This window comes from Rhinolophus sinicus, linkage group LG04 (assembly GCF_036562045.2).
Source record: "Rhinolophus sinicus isolate RSC01 linkage group LG04, ASM3656204v1, whole genome shotgun sequence".
Classification (NCBI taxonomy): Eukaryota; Metazoa; Chordata; class Mammalia; order Chiroptera; family Rhinolophidae; genus Rhinolophus; species Rhinolophus sinicus.
Window position 1 is genome coordinate 140,412,600 of NC_133754.1, and position 18,046 is coordinate 140,430,645.

General features: G+C 46.0%; 1 protein-coding gene across 1 annotated transcript; it reads right to left on the reverse strand.

The window, feature by feature from the left end:
* Nucleotides 1-591: 591 nt before the first annotated feature.
* DMRT3 (doublesex and mab-3 related transcription factor 3) lies at nucleotides 592-15,023 on the reverse strand. The gene is made up of 2 exons (XM_019729712.2): nucleotides 14,201-15,023; nucleotides 592-2,245 (listed from the first exon to the last, which is right to left on the reverse strand). The coding sequence occupies exons 1-2, from the start codon at nucleotides 14,652-14,654 to the stop codon at nucleotides 1,281-1,283; spliced, it is 1,419 nt and encodes a 472-aa protein (XP_019585271.2). The 5' UTR covers nucleotides 14,655-15,023; the 3' UTR covers nucleotides 592-1,280.
* Nucleotides 15,024-18,046: the final 3,023 nt, after the last annotated feature.

Sequence of the window (18,046 nt, forward strand, 5' to 3'; positions counted from 1 at the left end):
ATGTTTTGTTGTGATTAGCCTTCAAACCAGAATGAAATCTTCTCCAAGTGAGAATGAGGGAATTTACTTCTACATCCTGAATGCAAAATTACTTAATTAATAGGAGTAATAGTTCTCATATAGTGAGTGTTTTCTCTGTCAGGTGCGGTGCTAAGCACTTTACTTACTTCCCACGCTGTAGACAGTTTCATTTTCACTTTGTTTTTAATGGGATTCTCCATTAGCATCCCTGCTTATATTGGACTCATGGGCAGGTAACTTGGACAATAACGCACAAGGAGAATTCTCTTACACATAGCAGGGACTCAATAAATATCTGTTGAAGAAATAAATGAATTGGATAGAGAGATTCACTCTATTCTTGAACAATAAATTCTATGTCTTTCTGAATGCAGCCCCAAAACTTTGCCATTCATGTTTCTCAAGGAATGTCTCATTTAACTGACACCTCGATTCCGGGTCCATGCACTAGTAAGTAGCTTTTACGTCAAGTTTCTCGTTTTAGAGATCACCTGTCCACAAGTAGAAATGACATAAACCAAGATCATCTCCTTAGTTTATTTTTTTTCTAGAGTCCTTAGCATGCTACATTAACCTGACAAAGCTTAATCTTGTGTTCATTTCACAATACATTTCATGCAGTTCACAGCTGTGATTGGTTTTACATTGACATTACACATGTTTCGATTCAGCCATGTGAAAAGAATAATTCTTAATGGAGTTTGTCTCTGAAAACTGTCCAAGCTTAAAATAAGCATGTGAGCAGTTCACTCTATTCTTAAGTGCAGTCTCTCTTTAAAATGCAAGAAGGATTTTCAGCATAAGAATATAATGTCCCTGTTTATAGTCCATGTGAAATCGAACCACTTCCTTTAAGTTTCACATATCCCAAGGAATCCTCTTTTACAAAATCGCATTCAAGTACACTATTTTATTGAACATTCCAGGTTGAGTTTAGAAGCAATGCTGACCTTCAGCTTTACATCCCCAGATAAATTTTCTGTGGACCCAGCTTTCCCAAGACTATTCTTAGCATTAGACTCTCTTTTACAACAAACATTCAGCACTAGAGCCACAGAGCAGAGCTATTTGGCATTTTCCAATGAAGTGCAAGAAATTAAATAAGTTACTTTTTTATTGCTAAGGTATAGAATCAAGCACAGTCACTTTGTCAAACGGAAGGAAAGGGTGTACATAGGATGTGGCCTCTCCTCAGGGGGGAACCCCAGGGTTCAAATGCACAGAGAATGTCACCTGGTCAACTCCCATCTGGTACCACTTTAAGATGACGTGTTGAGTATCCTGGAGTCTGAGGAGTCGGATCTCTCATCATAGTCATCCTCGGTGTACATGGACTGCTTTGACACAATTGGACACCCATCTTCAGGGATGGAGATCCGAGGGTCTTCCGGGGTGCGAGTGGGGAGGACAGGTGAGCTTCTGAAGACGCTGGTAGAGTTACTGGGGAAAGGGCTGACGTACTGGGACCTCAGCTGGTACTGCTGCTGCAGAGTCATGGTGTTCCACAGGGTGACATCGTTCGGCAAAAAGGGGCTCGACTGGTTTCTCGCCAAAGTATTCCTCAGCATCAGAGGGTACCTGGGAGGCTGGGGGAAAGGGTGCTGCAGGGGCACCGCCAAGGGGTTGGGGACAACGTTACTAGAGTCGGTGGAAAACCGCAGTGTGTCTGGGACTCTGAAGGCCGACCCCACCGACCACTTGGAGGAGGAGATGGGGTAGGAGCTCAAGGTGTGTTCGAAGATGTGCCCGTTGGAAGGTAACACCAGACTCTCGGGCTCTGCTGAAGTTCGGTCCGCTGCGGAGACGGAGGAGCGGCTGGAGAGCAGGACCTCCACGGCGCTCACCAGGTCCCCGCCACAGCCCTTCAGGATCAGCTCAAGCACCGTGGGCTTCTGGGTGGGGAAGATTTTTTTTAACACTTCCAGAGGGGGTCTGTTCGCTTTCAAGCTGAAGGGCAGAGACACGGTCCCCGAGGGGCCCTCGATTAGGAGATGATTCTGTTCCCCGTGGTACTTGGGACTGTCGGGGCGGCTCTCGGAGTTGCCTCCATTTTTCTGGACCGCATAGCCCCCTTCATCCACCGACACTATCTCGGGGCTCTCGGGGGTGAAGCAGCCCTTCTTTTTTGCCACATCCGGGGAGCTCCTCTGGTCAGCATCTTTGTCACTGAGGGTCTCTGTGTTGTCTGCCGTGCTGCTGTCCCCAAGTCGCTCCTCAGTCAAATCTGAAAAGCAGAGAAGAGCTGGGTTAATCCTCTCCTGGTGTACATAAAGGGGAACAGATGTGCTCAGGAGAGAGCCCTGCACGAGCTCTGTGGAAGGGGAAATGCGTCCCAGTGGGTTATATCATACGGCAAGCCTTAAAAAAAAACAAAAATCCAAACTATGTCCTTGGCAAATGGCAAAAAAATAAATAAATAAAATGACACAAACCTGTATAAAAGCTCTAAAACCACAGTGATTTCTCAGAATGATGTGTGCAGGGCAGCCTGCCTTCAACATGAGCAGCAACAGCATACCTCGACCCATAGAAAATGTGGCTGTGCAGGGGTACAATCTAAATAGGGACACTTTATGGGGCTGGGGATACACACAGACCAGGCAAGAACAGGCAAATGAACTCAGGCTCATCTTCTGGCTCCTCTTCAGCAAATGAGGTGGCCCGTGCAATCTAAAGACATCATTGGCTGGTGCACAACTCAGACCCTATGGGAAATTTTAATATTTTAAATCCATTTTCCCATATGCAGAGTTTGTGTTAAATGTGTCATATGAACTCGTCGTCCATATCTTTCAACAGGATACCGTGTACAATAACTAGTTGAAATAATTGCCAGAGTGAAAGAAATAAACCTCTATCCACTGAAATCTTTCTTTAAAAGCCATTGGAGGGACTGGCAGACTTGGTTGTCTGTCATTTGCGTTAGAGGGCAAGCAACAGCAGCTGTGTATTGTGGGTGATGGGACAGGTTACGGAAGAGAAAGAAGGAAACGGCTGGACAGGGTTTGGGAAACTGCACAGGGAGCATGACCCATCAATGAGACAACACGTCTATAAATAACTCCAGGACCTGGGGTGCAAGAAAGAGATACGTTTTCCTGAACTGTTTTATAAATAAAGTTCATGGAAAAGACTTAAAGAAATCTTCTTGAATTATTTTAAAAGAAGAGAGGAAAAAAAGCTTCCCAAATAAAGCAGAAATTTGCTGTGAAGTAAACCAGTTGCAAATTTAACATTTTGACCTACGACATTCCCCCAAAAAGGGCTAGTATTACAGTGCTAAGCAGGCAGAAAGGAGTAGGTAAGACCCGTTTGCTTGCCGAAGTAAGTTCTAACAGACCTTTATAATAAAGGAACATATTCTTTATTAACAAGCTATACTCAAGTGGACTTCTATCCTTCTTAAAAGATGTACTGGCTGTGTCTATTCACAGCCAATGTAACTGATCTAAAGATGAAAATTATTAATGACCCAGTTGTCAGGTTGTAAACAATCGGTTTGCCTGTGTTTTCTAGTGCCGGGCCTGAATAGTCTTATTGTCGCCTTCTCTGTGGGCACACCTGATTACATGTAGATAGCCAGCCGGTGAAATTTCATCAAAGCAGCTTCTAAAATCCACCTCCTCCTGTTTGTTGCTGTTTATTTTAAAAGCATGAAACAAAGGCCCATTTACGAACATTCTTCTAATATGGGTTGTATCTTCAATATAACTGAAAAATAAAACTTTGGTTCTTCTCAAAGCAACAAATATGTGCTAAGCAGAAATACTTTTTAAAAATATTCTGAAGTTAGATCAGTGACACTTTCAGTGACAAATCCGATACGAATTCATATTTATCCCAAATTTGCATTTTAACTAAACTGCTTCTTTCTCCAATATAAAATACAAGGTTTCCATACAGGGTTCATTTGCAGCGCACACATATTAAACCGTCTTAACAACTCTGGGATGCACAAAAGCCCTATTTGTGAAAGAGAAATTTGACATATTCTCTCCTGCAATTTCCCGGGACTGGGGACCCAGTTTTCAGCTCCTGAGTTAATGCGGTATTTGTCCTTGATCCAAAAGAGAAAAACAGCAACAAAAACAAGCTTCTGTAGATTCATATTCTAGTCAGCTAGACCTGTCTAAATTTTCCCGACTCATGACTCCACGCATACCTCGTGGCTGTTACTCTCTTATTAAACACTTGACAATGAGTGAACAGTGACATTATATTAACTCAGCACTGAACTGAACACACAAGTGGATTTTGGCCCCTGCTCAATGGCGCTTGGGAAAACAAGTCAAATATGGACATAAAATCGTGTTTTAAATACTATGTACCTCTACACAGTTTCCTTATTTCTTTAACCTTAGCTTTCATTATCTGTTATTATCAGTATCAAGTATTTGTATCCGTGTAATGTATAAGATACTGAGGGACACAGAATAGATGGTGGAAGAAGTGTGAGACTTGCCCCTAACCTGTGGAACTCATTATCAACTTGGGGAGATAAGATGCATATGCAGGGGAAAAAGGAAACACAGCCAGACAGAATTTGCTAAGCATCAAACATAACACATAGTGTATACAAATGTCCACAGCACCATTATCCACAATAGCCAAAAGGTGAATGCAACCCAAGTGTCCACAGATGGATAAATATATAAAGAAAATATGGTTTATACATATAATTGTATACTATTACTCTCAAAAAAGAATGAAAGTCTGACAAATGCTACAATATGGATGAACCTTGAAAACATGCTAAACAAAATTAGCCAGTTACAAAAGAAGAAATACTCTATGATTCCACTTATATGAGGTACATAGAATAGTCAAATTCATAGAGATAGAAAACAGAGTGGTGGTTACCAGGGGTTGTGGGAAGGGGGATGGGGATTTGTTGTTTAATGGGTACAGAGTTTCAGTTTGGGATGATGCAATAGCTCTGGAAATGGATAATCGCGATAGTTGAACAACATTGGGAATGTAGTTAATGCCCCTATATTGTACCCTTAAAATGGTTAAAATAGTGAATTCTATGTTATATCTATTTTCCCACAATAAAAAAGAAAAGCATGACGTACAGTATTGTAGCAATATAGGGGATGGCAAGATTTCTTTAAGCAAGAGAAACAACTGGTCCTTCTAGGAAATAAAGTATAAGTACAGCTAAAGATCTCAAAACTTAGCTACTTTTAAAAGAAATGTGTGAGCCTAAAAACAGCTTCTTGTTTTAAAAGGCATATTTTTCCTCACCTTGAATGACTTCAAACACTGAAAACATCTGAGGAAAATGTGTTGAGGTCTATCAACCAAATCCACTTTCCACAAAATATTTCAGGCTCCAAAAGCAAGTGATTCACAGAGGAGTTTAGCCAAAGGGGAACTATGGAATGACATTCTGGCTAATCTGACATACCTACTATCATGAAAATGTAGTGTTGTTTTTCAAGATGGCAAAGGATATACCGTCCCAATCAACTGGATATGGGATGGCAGGATTGTAAGTCTGACAATACAAAATTCCACTCTTGCGCCTATTTTTCTGTTCTGCAGAACCGGTTACAGTGGACTCCTTGTTCACCAATTGTGAACCCCCAGACTGCAAAAGCCTCTTTCTTATTTTCTCCTGCTACCCTTTGCCTCTGCTCCGCTGCCATGCCCAGTGCAGCATGCACTTCCGGTTACTTCTCAAGGAGTGGTGGTGGACGGTGCTGATTCATCCACTCTCTCTGCAGGTTTCGGGACTGATCAGCCTCTCCCTCTGGGAGTTCAGACTATGGCCAAAAAGTGAGAAAAGCTATCAAGATGTCACAGAAATCAAATCGACAAATTCAGACCATACCAACCAAGTTGAGTACTGTTGATACAGTGTTTACAGGGAAGACATTGAAAGAAGCAATGAATGAGACGCACCTATGGCATCCATACACCTGAGCAGCACATAAAGTCCTGCGGTGAGGCGTTGGGTGGGCAGAATCTTAATCAAAATCCAAGGCTACTGGGGTTTCAAAACTGGGCAAGGGAAGACTAGCCTCTCACCTTGCATCAAGAATAACTCCTAGCCCAATATTAATTTCTGAAAGCAGAATATATAGTCCCTGCGATTTTGTGGCACTGTGGTGTCTAGTACTGGTTGTATTGTTACAATACACCTAAACTAGGTGTATTATAAATTATTCTATCATAAACACAGACTCTCACAAGTAATTACAGAGGGTGAGTTTTGAGCCCAATGATAAAGTGTAATTAATAACAGGTGTTTCTTTACATCTCTAGATTTTTTTCCTAAATGAACCTTATAAAGTGTTCATGTTGGTCTAAAACACAAAAACCTTTCTAGATACAGAAATGTGAAACTGCCAACTAACATAATGAAAAGGGAGCTACTCCCCAAATGCTTTACCTTCTTTCTTCTTGAAGCTGACACCCTAATTCCTAGAACATAGAGAGTAAGAGTATATTTCAACTGATAATATTTTTACCCCTAGTATGTGGGTGTAGAAAGCCAACTCTACCAGACAAAAAAAGTAGAAAGAAATCAATTTTATCAGATATTACAAACCACCTATTGAAAGTGACACAATCTGCTGTTTCTAATGCTTAAACATGTAGATATTTTTAAAATCTTACTAAATGTTCATTCTCCAATTTTATATTTTTCATGATGTAGAAACACAGGCACCCCTGAAATAAATTGTTCACTAGGGTAAAGGTTTTTAAATGATGATATTCAATTAAGAAGGAAACTTTTTTCTATGGATATTAATTATATATATATATATATCATAAGATAGATAGAAGACTTTAAAGAGAGAAAATTAACACTCCCACAAAAGTGACTTCTGACCTAAAATTACAGCTTACAAACTCTAACTTTAGAGGATTTTTTCATATGAAAATGCAGTTAAGTTAAAAAAATTCTAGGTATTTATTTCAAATATTTTGAGAAATCCTACCCTACTATGTGACGCAAAATTCTGCTTAAGACACATAAACAGGGAAAATCTTTCTGACTTAAATGTGGTGGGCTTTACCCAAGCAAATCTACAAAAACAAAATAATATCTTACATCCAGAATGAAAACACAAAAACACTGGCATATAGGGGAAAGTTTCCTAGCGCAAGTCACTGGACTTTTTTTCTATTTTTTCTATTGAAATCATGTCAGGCATTTTGAAACATGGATTGTCATGTCCTCATCTGTTCACTTGGATTGGGAGACCACACCTCTAAATAACTGTTCCCTGATGGGGTGTCTTCAAAGCACACAAGTCTTACAGCAATGGCAGGGAAGGAGCCCAGGCAGGACGAGGATGGGCTCCCAGAAGAGACAATTGCACAGTCAGAATTATAACAGGAGACAGGCTTTTACAATTGCTGTCATCTTTATCTCACACTAGAAGTGCAGAATCATAAAAAACTGAATGGCTGACAACCTAAACTACAGCAGGGAATAAATGTTGGTCTAAAATCTTTCCTTTTCTTTCTGAGGGGAAAAGAAAACTTGTGAAAAGTAAAAATATGTAATCAACCTTTTAAAAAAATCATTAACAACACTAGCTTAATAACACACAAAAGCATCAAGATAGTTCCTTGAGACCAATATTTTTGGGGGACATTGGTATAGAAAGAGCTGGACACAAGGAAGTATGGTTTGCAACTGTGGACTTCATATGTTCTGCACAAATTTAGTTTTGACCTCTTTCTTGACTCAAAAAAGAACACTTTCAAGAAGCAGGAGGGAAATTACCTATAAACCTGCATGTTTATTTGGTCCTTAGAAAAATGCAGCGATCTGTTCATTCTTCCATCTATTTAACAAATATCCTTAAGTCCCTCACTATGTGCCCAGGCATTGTACTAGGTAAGATTATACCAAGATGATCAATGCATTGCCTCTTGGTCACCGAAAGGCTTAAAATATACTAACGAATCCTTTGCAGAATTTCCACATTATCTTCTCAATTGGTCCTATTTTACATTGAAATACAGTAAGTAACTCAAAGGCCAGCAGCTGGACAGACTACGGTGTATTTGTTAGAGGGAATATTGTTGTAAACCTTCACATATAAAAACTATGGGTGCAACAGATATTCATACTGAATTTTTTAAAAGTTAATAATCGATGGGGGAGAAAAGCAGACTTCTAATCCCGGCTTTGTACAATTTATGTCTGCCTAGTCATTGGAATCAAAAGAGATTAGAGATTTGGTAAAGAAGTGATCTTCTGATATGTGAATTTTCCATAATATTGTTATTCAATAGTTGGTTGTGCTTATTTTTACAGCTGTTGAGCTATACAATAAAAAAAATAAAAAAAAAACTTTAAAAAACCCACCTGGTTCTATTTCAGTTTCCCCTTAGTGCTCAGACAAGGGGATGACTCACTAAAGCCATGTGGGACTGTTGGGGAATGACACTCGGGCCTCCACCTGGGCCATGGGCACCCACGCATACCCCAGCTCAAGGCCCACTGGGGCATCTCAGTCACGTCAAACTAGGCATGGGAGTCCAGGGACTTGAGTGGCTGAGAAGCGCAACAGGTTCAAAAGCCAAAGAAAGGAGGAAGCAAGAGGAGAGGAGGAGGGGAACAAAGGGAAAGGGAGGCAGGCAGGCAGGCAAGTAGATTTTTACTGGGCTCCGTTCTCCTGCCTGTCAGGAAGAAGTGCAACATTTCCAGAAAGGGGCTCCAAGTCCTCCAGGGACGTTGATTTATGAAGATTTACTCCCTTCCCCTCTGTAAAGCTGTTAGCAGAAAGTGCTGACTGGCTGCAGCCAGGAATTTCTCATCAATGCTCTTTGATTGTATTTTGCAAACAAAATGCCTGTTGCTTGGTAACATTTCACTTGAGCCTGACCTTCCCCGAAAGTTATTGCTATCAGATTCGATTTACACTGTCCTCCTGTGATTACTGTAATCTTTTAAACCCGGGAGTTCATCCATCAGGAAAAGAAAAGTTGGTTGTGTAAGTCAAGAGAAGGGCTATCCGCCAGATTTATAACCCGGAGGAGTGTGTTGGGTGGGGGGAGAGTCTTTCCTGGACGGTAGTTGGAACTGTGGTTCCCAGACGTAAAAAAAACGTTCTCGTTTTTCCTGCCAACCCTGTCCTCAGATCACAAGATGGACACCAGCACCTCTCCGATGCCTGCCCCACGCGGGCTGCTAGGGCTCTGAGGAGAGAGAAGCTGGGGACTCCTAAGAGTGACCCCCACCACAAAGGGAACCCAGGGGGTGCCTGTAACTGGGACGAGACGGCCTCGGCCTAGGGTTGCCAGATAAAATAACAGGATTCCCAGTTAAAGCTGAGCTTGAGATACAGAACGAATCCTTTTTAGTGTAAGTATGCCCCATGTAATATTTGGCATCCTGTCTTTTATTTGCATGTCTTTTGCTAAATCTGGCAACCCACTGAAGCTCAAGATGCCGCAGGGAGCCGGCGGGCGGCCCGCGAGGCAGGACTGGGAAAGGCACGGAAAGTCTTGCCCCTCAGGCTCGCTGCTTCGCGGCCCTCCCCGAGTCTCCCAGAGTGAGCTAGGGAGCAGCCTGCCGCAGCGCGGTGTGTGCGGGAGCAGTGGCAGGCCTGCGGGCCAGCACCCGACCCACCGGACCGAGGTCTACCGCGACTGGCTGCAAGGGGACAGCGGTCCAGTGCCGCCGCTTGCGCCTTTCCCAGGGTTCTCGTACCTCCACCCCGTGTCACCGAGGTCCCGTCCAGGCTGCTCCCGCAAGCACACCGCCTCGCAATCTCTGCGCTGGGCGGCATGCGGGGGACCTTGGAGCCCGGTGTGCAATTCGCCTGGCGCCCGCGGGAAAGGCCAAGAATTGTGAATATTCTGGGCGTGCCAGCCCTGGGGTTTTGGAAGAGACCAACAGTAAAGTATTGCTTATTCCTTTTCATTTGGGTGGGCTTTGTTTTTTACAGTGCAATTCTGAGTCCGGTCCCTCACCCCAAATCAGGCCGTCTTAAAAACAGACCTAGTTTTTACATTCATAGGCACACTTCATGAATGACCGAAATCTTCCCAATTTTTCGTTTTATTCTAGCCTGTAGTTGCAGAGGATTTCCCATCCCCGCGTCGACCAGTAATCTGGTAACACTCATTAAACTTGCAGGTACGTCTGTCTGTCTGTCTCTTTTATTAAATTAAAGCTAAAGTTAAGAATAAGGAAGTAGACAGGACAAGACCCAATCAAGCTGGAGCTGAAAGGCCCAGAGTAAGTATAAAGATGCTAGGAGGTGCAGGGCAGGAGGTAAAATAAAATAAAGCCAATTTTCGAAAACTACTTACTTCTCTCCCTGTAGGTCTCTTGTTTACTCCTTGTCAGGAGAAATAAACAGAAAAGGAGACTTTCTATTTGACCCTGCTCTCCTGTGCCTAACCAAATATGTTTTTTATTTATTTTTCCTTTAAGAACATTTTAAAGAACTTTTATATTTATTTTGATGACAGATGTAGACCTAGGGGAAATCTATAGCTCCAGATCTTTCTTCTCACAACCAGAGGAGACCCAGGACATTCTCCTGGAGGAAATTGTGAGGCTGTGAGAAGGGAACAGCAATACAGGGATGTAACTTTAGCTGTTCACCTTGGTCATGACCCTTAACTTTCCTCAGCTCTTGAGCCCATGTCGTGAAAGGCTGGCTTGGCTGGTTAAGGCTGCTGACTCAGACACACTAAGAGCTGAAAGATATTCACACTTCCCATGATATTTTCGTGGGGGGAAGGGAGAGGTGTGAGGAGGATGAAGAGGGAATTTAGGAGAATAAGTGAATCAATGGTATTTATATAAAGAAGCTTAACTTAGAATTTGGGGCTTGATCTAAATCTAATAATTCCAGGCCAGTCAGTCATAGATGATAACCAAGGAGCAAGGGAAAGGTACACCAAAAAAGAAAAGAGAATGTTTGACTCCATAGCTAAAAGTAATACTATTAGAATCTGAAAATTCTTCTTGAAACCATCACCACATGGAAAGGAACATTCTACAACATTAGATAAATAACTCCCATTCCTTTAAAGAATCTGAAACAGAATTTGGAAGAGAGGTTTCTTCCAGCTACAAAACCAAATTTTGGTGTTAATGTGTCACTCCATGACCAGGGCGTTTTTTCCTGCAGTGGTGCCCAGCAAATAGACCTTTTGCTAGAGCATATGCTTTTCTCAAGGATTTCTGGAAAGGGAAAAAGACTTTTGTGTACCTGCATTTGTTGCCAACAAAAAAAGTTTGTTTCCACAGTTATGGGCTAAAGAAGCCCTTTGCCAAAGGACCAACCAACCACATTTTAGACACAAGAGATCACAAAGAAACAGATCTTCATAATTTGCCAGAAGATATTTAGATTCCTAATAGTCTGTGAATTTAATGTACACGTGGACCTACCATTTAAATAGAGTTTCACTTACTTCTCTACATGTAGTGAGCTACTTGTCCAGAAGTAGCTGATATACTTCTAAAGATGCATGGTACGTTATATACCAATAGATTATAATAAGAAAAACTGCAAAAAGGTATAATACATACAGCAACTGCCAGCCTCATCCAGGAAGGTTTCTTTTAAATCCCAAATGGGCTTTCTTTCAAAGGAATGCATAGAAATTATCCACTTGTATGCTTCATAATGGAAAACACTATCTGTGCTTTTGCTGCCCTCCCCCACCAAGGGATGGACGATTGGTCTTTTAAAAAAAAAGAATGGAATTATGGGATCAAACCAATTGAAAGAAGAAAACAAAAGTTATAAAAATGAATGTGCCAGGTATGCAGCGTGGCCAGCTAGAAACTGAGCCCTTGGTCCTTAATGGCTCAGTCTCCCACAGCCATCACTCTAACCTCTCCCTATGGTAGCGTGTTTCCCCCAAAATAAGACCTAACCGGAAAACAAGCCCTAGCATGATTTTTCAGGATGACATCCCCTGAACATAAGCCCTAATGCGTCTTTTGGAGCAAACCTTAATATAAGACCTAGTGTTATTTTCGGGGAAACACGGTAAATCGTATTCTCCTTTGCAATTACTTCTTTTCAATTTGGAGGTCTCAGCCTATCTATCCCTGAATATTTAGAGTAAAAGAGAGAGCATCAGATCTGGTTTGTCCAGGTGAAATCAGTCTCCCTCGTTCATTCTCCCAAACGCTGTATCCTCCTGCTGCTGCAGCTGCAGCTGCAGCTGCACCTTTCTTCCTGCCCTCACTACGCCCTCCCAGGATTGTTTTTGGTTTTGTGACTCTTTAGAAGCCATGAATTTTGGCTATCCTGAAGAATGGTTTGAAGAGCACAGGATGTGAAAGGAATCCTCTCTTAGACTAGGACCCCAAAATCCAAAGCCCTATTACAGGAGTGCTGCTGGGCAGGTGGCCACTGCAAAATGCTACCACTGACAAATTCAGATCCCTGCTCTAGTGTTGAGGAAATGGAGATAGGGAAACTGGAAACAGAAAGGTTAAGAAAAATTACTAGCAGGGACCAGCTTCTAGAACTGAGACAAAACTCTCTCTAACCTAAAAAAGAAAAGTAAAATAAGCCTTCTTTCTCTTCCCTCCTCCTATTCCTCTGTGACTAATCTACAAATATGAAGAGATCAGACTGACAGAAAAGAGATAACTGGGGTGGGGGACATTACCAGAGAAATGCTTATATCCTATATTGGATTAAATACCCACAAAATCCATGTTCAGCAAATTCTCTTCTGTCCTTAAAATACCCAGTTCTGCTCTTCACATAAGACGTTCTAAGAGCTTCTGGCCTGGAAAGTATAACTGAGCAACAGGGCAGCAAAACTGTGCCTGCCAGGCTGCCTATCAAATCACCACTAAACCAGTGAGTCTGCACTTCCCCAGCTCCACACAGCAGTTCACTGTTCCTGAAAGCTTCTCTCCAGAAGCCAGAAGCGTTTGCAGACCCCCACAATCTCCTTGGATGTGTGTGAGAGTGAGAGATATAAACAGAAGCTCTACCACAGTTCTACTTACAGGGCTCTGGGCCTTCCAGGGCTTTCGCTCACAGAATTCCAGCATACCCTTTAACCCCCTCCCTGAGAAGATGGGCTTTTTTCCTTTGTACATTTGCCACAATGAAAGGGAAACACCAAAGACATGTCCATTGAATTCCAAGAGCCTAAAATTAAAGGAGCACTTGGGCTGGGCAGGACAACAAGCTAGAGATTCCTGAGGAGAAAGGCTCAACTGGGGTCTGCAGACTCCAGAGGCCTGAAGGAGGGAAAGGGATGGCAGCAGGAGTTGGGGGTGAGGGAATCTGCCCACCGTCAGGGCTCAGGGCAGCCCACCCTCTATAAAGCAGGGCAGCGGAGAAGAGGAGAGTTGAGGCAAGAGGACCAGAGAGCCTTTGCTCCAAATCTGAGGTTTAGCAGCTTGAGGCCCAGGCTTACCTAGAACCAGGAAAGGGCTAGCCAGAGGTGGCCTTCCTCACTATAGATCAAGTGTTATTTGTTTCTTTAAACCACAGAGACAACTGAGGGCAGACCCAGGAAAGGTGTTAAAGGACGTGAGCAGTTTTGCAAAAGGAGTTGACTCTGGGCTCTCTAGATTCTGGGTCCTCGCTATCAGTTTAGAAGTCTTTCTGGCCCTTCTTAGTATTGCTTCTAAATGAGCCTTCTTTCAACAAATTACAAGAGGCTGAAGGCCACAGTGCGCGCTACTACGCAGGCTTTGGGTTCGCTCCAGTTCCCCCAGGGCCGAGAAGCACGCCCAGCTAGCAGTCAGCCAAGTCTTGGGCCTTGGCTCTGGCCCTGCATCTACCTGTCCCAACCTCCAAATGCAAGGTTCTCTAGAAGCCCATAGCCGGGAAAATCCTGCCGCACCGTTGTGTGTATGCCCGCGTGGATTTTTAATATGGTCTTGTTTCGACCTCTTTATTTAGCCACTGAAACGGCCACGTTCCCCTTTAAACTGGTGGTGACAGTTGGCAGGCCAGTCGCCCAGTCCTGCCGTTTGGCTTGCCCACGGACTCTTTCCTGCGGGCACCTTGTTCTACCTGCTGGATCCAGACTGAAGGCCGGCTTCTGCACGGAGAGTAAGAACCAGCTTGGCGGGGTTTGGGGAGGAAGGCCCGGCCCGGCCCACTTCCTCAAACTTGCCTCGGGGCCTCCCAGGCAGAGCTGCAGCAGGAGCTCCGAAGTGTTTTCACCCTCACGCCCGGCCCGGCTCCCGCCCCGCAGATGCTCTTACCTGGCTTGGCGAGCGGTGCCTGCAGCGCCCCGGGCTGGGGCTCGGCGGCCCAGCGCAGCGCGGCGGCTGCAGCCAACTCGGCGGCGGGGCGCGGCGGCGGGGGCTGAGATGGCTGCGAGGTCTGGGGCTGCTGCGGGGCGGCGGCGGCGTCCCCCGACGGCGGGGGTCCCGGCAGGGCGCGCAGAGAGTCGGGGATGAGACTCTCCAGGCTCTCGTTGGCCTGCTGCCGGCGCAGCGCCACCTGCGCCGCCATGACTCGCTGTCGCTCGATGATGAGGATGCACTTCTCACAGGTGCAGTCCTTGAAGCGGCAGTAGCGCTTGTGGCCCTTCAGCCAAGACAGCACACCGTGGTTGCGGCAGCGCGCGCACTTGGGCGTGCGTTGCAGGGGCGCCCGCGGCGGCTGCGACACCGGGCCGCCCATGTACAGATAGGGGGAGCCGTAGCCGTTCATGCCCGGGCTCCCGGAAGAGCTGGCGGGCTGGCGGCGCGAGCGGGCCACGGGACGCTGAACTGCGGGATTGGGAAGCCCGCTCCCGGGAGGCCTCTCAGGGGCGCGGTCCTTGGTCACGCAGCCCTGGTGGCCGCGTGCGTTCCGGGACGGCCGGAGGTGCAGCAGCCGTCTTTATGGCTTCCGCGGCGTTCGCAGTCTCAGCCTCCTGCTGGTACTCCGCCAGTCCCACGCGGGTCGCGTCTCTTCCAGCGCAGGCTTTAGCCCGCACGTCCTCCCTTGCCGAGGCGCTCCGGCGGCTGCAAGGAGCCGGCGAGAACTCTGGTTAAGGTCTGAGCCAGCTCGTCTGCAGCTCCCGCGCTCGCTGCCCGGGCCCAGCACCTCCTCCACCGCCCTCCCCCACTGCTCCTCCCTCCCACTGTCACCCCCACCCCCGGGGTCCCGGACTCCTAGGACTCCCCTCTCCAGCCCACGCTTTCCTCCTTCCTTGCGCCCCTCGAGTGCCTACACATCACCTTGCCACCTGCAGCCAGGCAACTCTCGCGGGGGCGCTCACGGACCCCTCCTCCAAGCTCTCGGCGCTTCCCCTGCCCCTGGCGGGAGGGACTGCAGCGCTCTGGGACGCAGTGATGCACTCCAGGCAGAGAAGGGGAGGGTCGGCGGGGTGAGGGTGGGGGTGCCTATAGGCGAGTGAGCTGGCTGCTCCCCTTCGATCCCTTCTCCTCCCACCAGGCCTGATTTGGCTGCACCGAGACCGAGGCTGCTTTTATCCCAGCACTTGGCCGCAGAAACGCGGCTCCGCGAGAACCGAAGCCTTCCTCAGCGTTGCAGGTGTACTCGGGACCCGGCATGAGCCCAGAGGGTTTTAAGTTGGGGCGAGCCAGGCCCTGGGGCCACTGTGAGTAGAGTAGTGGAATTGGTTCAGGAAATTTGGGCTCTTTCTCGATTTCCTTTTGCAACATTAAAAAAAAAAATCTTACTCCTGCCGAAGAAAATGAATGTGTTTGAAAACCTGCTAGCCCAAGAATGACAGCCCAGTTTGCAGGCACAGTCCTCCCTCTTCCGCGCTGAGTTTATCTCTTTACCCTCCTCCCCATATTTTAATAAAAAAACAGTCTCAGTCTTGAAAGGAGGGGGAAGCGCTGGTGTGGAGGATTTGCGTTAAGTGCTGGGTCTAAATTTTCAGAGTGGACGAGGAAGCGACGATAGCGCCCCCAAAATTACTGGATATGATCTCCCCTCTGTCCAACAGCCACTGAACCATCAAACCGATGTCTCGCGTCACCCAACTCAAATCTCCACGGACTCAGGAACGTAGTCATGGATAAGAGATGGAGCCATTCTTCTGTCTCACCGCATTGTCTTTGGGTAGGGGTGGAGGGGCTTGCATAAGATGACAGCATCAAACTTTGTTTAAACTGTTATTTGAGTGTTTCTACTTTCATAGAGTACCGGTTTGGCCTAATGCAGACTACCGCCGCAGACGCACAGGGGGCGACTAACCTCCACCCCACCTCTCAATCCAAGAAAACAAAAACAAAACACAGGAGGGTACAGCGGCGCAGGGGAGCGCAACTGCTCACTGCGAAGCGGGGGAGAAGGCAGTCCCGGAGCTGGGTCCGCATGCTCTTGAGAGCAGACACTGCGCTCATTGCTGGGCGAATCGAATACGAAACGAGAGCGTAGTTGACTCCGCTGCAATAGCCAACCTTTCGGCCGTATAGCGGACCTTGTCACCTCAGGGAGGTCGCTTTTCTCTGCCCTTGAAGCAAACAAGCAACCTGAAAACGTCTTTCTGTGTTTGTTGTGAATTCAAGTAAAGCACCTCCAGGCAGTCTAGCAGCCAGCCCTCCTCCGAAAAGGGTGATTCTGGGAGGGGAAGAGGGATAAAAAGGGCATCCGGTTGTGTGCGTTTCCCCTGAAGCCCTTCGCCGCCCCGGCCCCGGGTTCAGAGCTGTCCGGGAGATGGGCATCGCTGAATGCTGCTCTGGTGGAGCATGAATGGGAACACTTGCACAAATGCTAACCCTGGGAGGCCTCCCCTCAACACCGTGGTGGCACGGACCCCTCAGTCCTTCCCCTTACCTACCCACCCCCAACACCACCACCTCAATCCCTCCTCTCCTCCCAGTCTTCGCTAGGAAAGCAAGCCCTAAAACACTACAACTGGAAGGAACTTCATAAACTCTCGGGACTGGAGGCAGAGGTCACCCGCAGCCCGGTGGGCCAGAGGCCGAGAAGTGGGGAGTTGGCAGCGAGTCTCTTCACGTGACAGAGACAGGGCCTAGAATGACATTGAATCTGGGAACGTTCGCGCTGAAACTTCCGGGTCTCTTGGGAACGCGAGGACCATGGATTTTTTTGAAAGCCAAATTTCTCCTGATTTTGTCCAAACGGTCAGAGAAACCAGGAGTGTAAAAAACTTGAGAGTAAAGCATTTTTTTTTTTTTAAAGAAAAGCAGAAAAGCTCTGCCCCGGGTTTGGAGGGGGGTGGTATTCCCACTAGCAAGACGACCCCCTTTCCTCCCTCGGTCACCTAGCCACCCTATCCTTTTGCTACTCAAACAGTCTGGCATTTTTTGGTCCTGGGGCACCGTTTCACTCCAGTGCACATCGGGGTCGGAGATCTAAATACTCATTTCATATAGAGCAATAATCCTTTTCTCATATTTGATGGGAATGTTTTCCATATCCCAGTATTTGACAACATCCCCCTATAGGGACAGGTTTGTATTTATGTTGGTAAAATGTCCCCTGCCTCAAAGTCTATTGTAACCCAACACCTGACAATCCCGAGTCCCATTTCTGTTTGCAGAAAGGGTTTATTCAAGCACATAATGGGATCCCAGCAGAAAGCTTTTTAGAACAAGGGGCTATGGTAAACTTCACCACATGAACTCCGTTTCCAGGGCTATTAAGCCTTTAATTGGAAAATAGCAGAGGAAATTTCAAGGTGACTATAACGTGTTAGCAGTTAGTGCAGAGAAGAAAAGCTGAAGCGGGGATGAATGTAGAAAGCATATGGTCCGAATCACATTTAGGAGGAGCGGCCTGCTTCTACTAAATCCCGGCAGCTTATACACTTATGGGAAAAATCATCAAAGACCTTGGAAAGGGAGGGGGAAGGATCACAAATAAATGTAACCTCACTAGACTGGATCCACTCGTGTTCTGCTCAGGGTGGGGTATGTGCATGTGTGCTTTCTAACCACAATTAACTAGGTGGAACTGTGACAGGTATTAACAGCGAAAGGCTGAAAGATAATGTGCGTATGTGGTCTCTTTCTCTTGGCCGGCACTCAATCCCATGGTGTGTGTACATCTAAAAGCTCGCGGAATGCAGGTATCCTTGCGGAGAAACGGAGCATGTTCTAACTCCAAATCTGGGAGTTCTA

What these genes read in the sequence shown, in the direction of transcription:
- DMRT3 (XM_019729712.2), bottom strand. Translation starts at nt 14,654, where the DNA reads ATGAACGGCTACGGCTCCCCCTATCTGTACATGGGCGGCCCGGTGTCG. An exon ending in GGCACCGCTCGCCAAGCCAG is followed by an intron (nt 2,246 to 14,200) that starts GTAAGAGCATCT and finishes TCTGCTTTTCAG; the next exon opens with ATTTGACTGAGGAGCGACTT.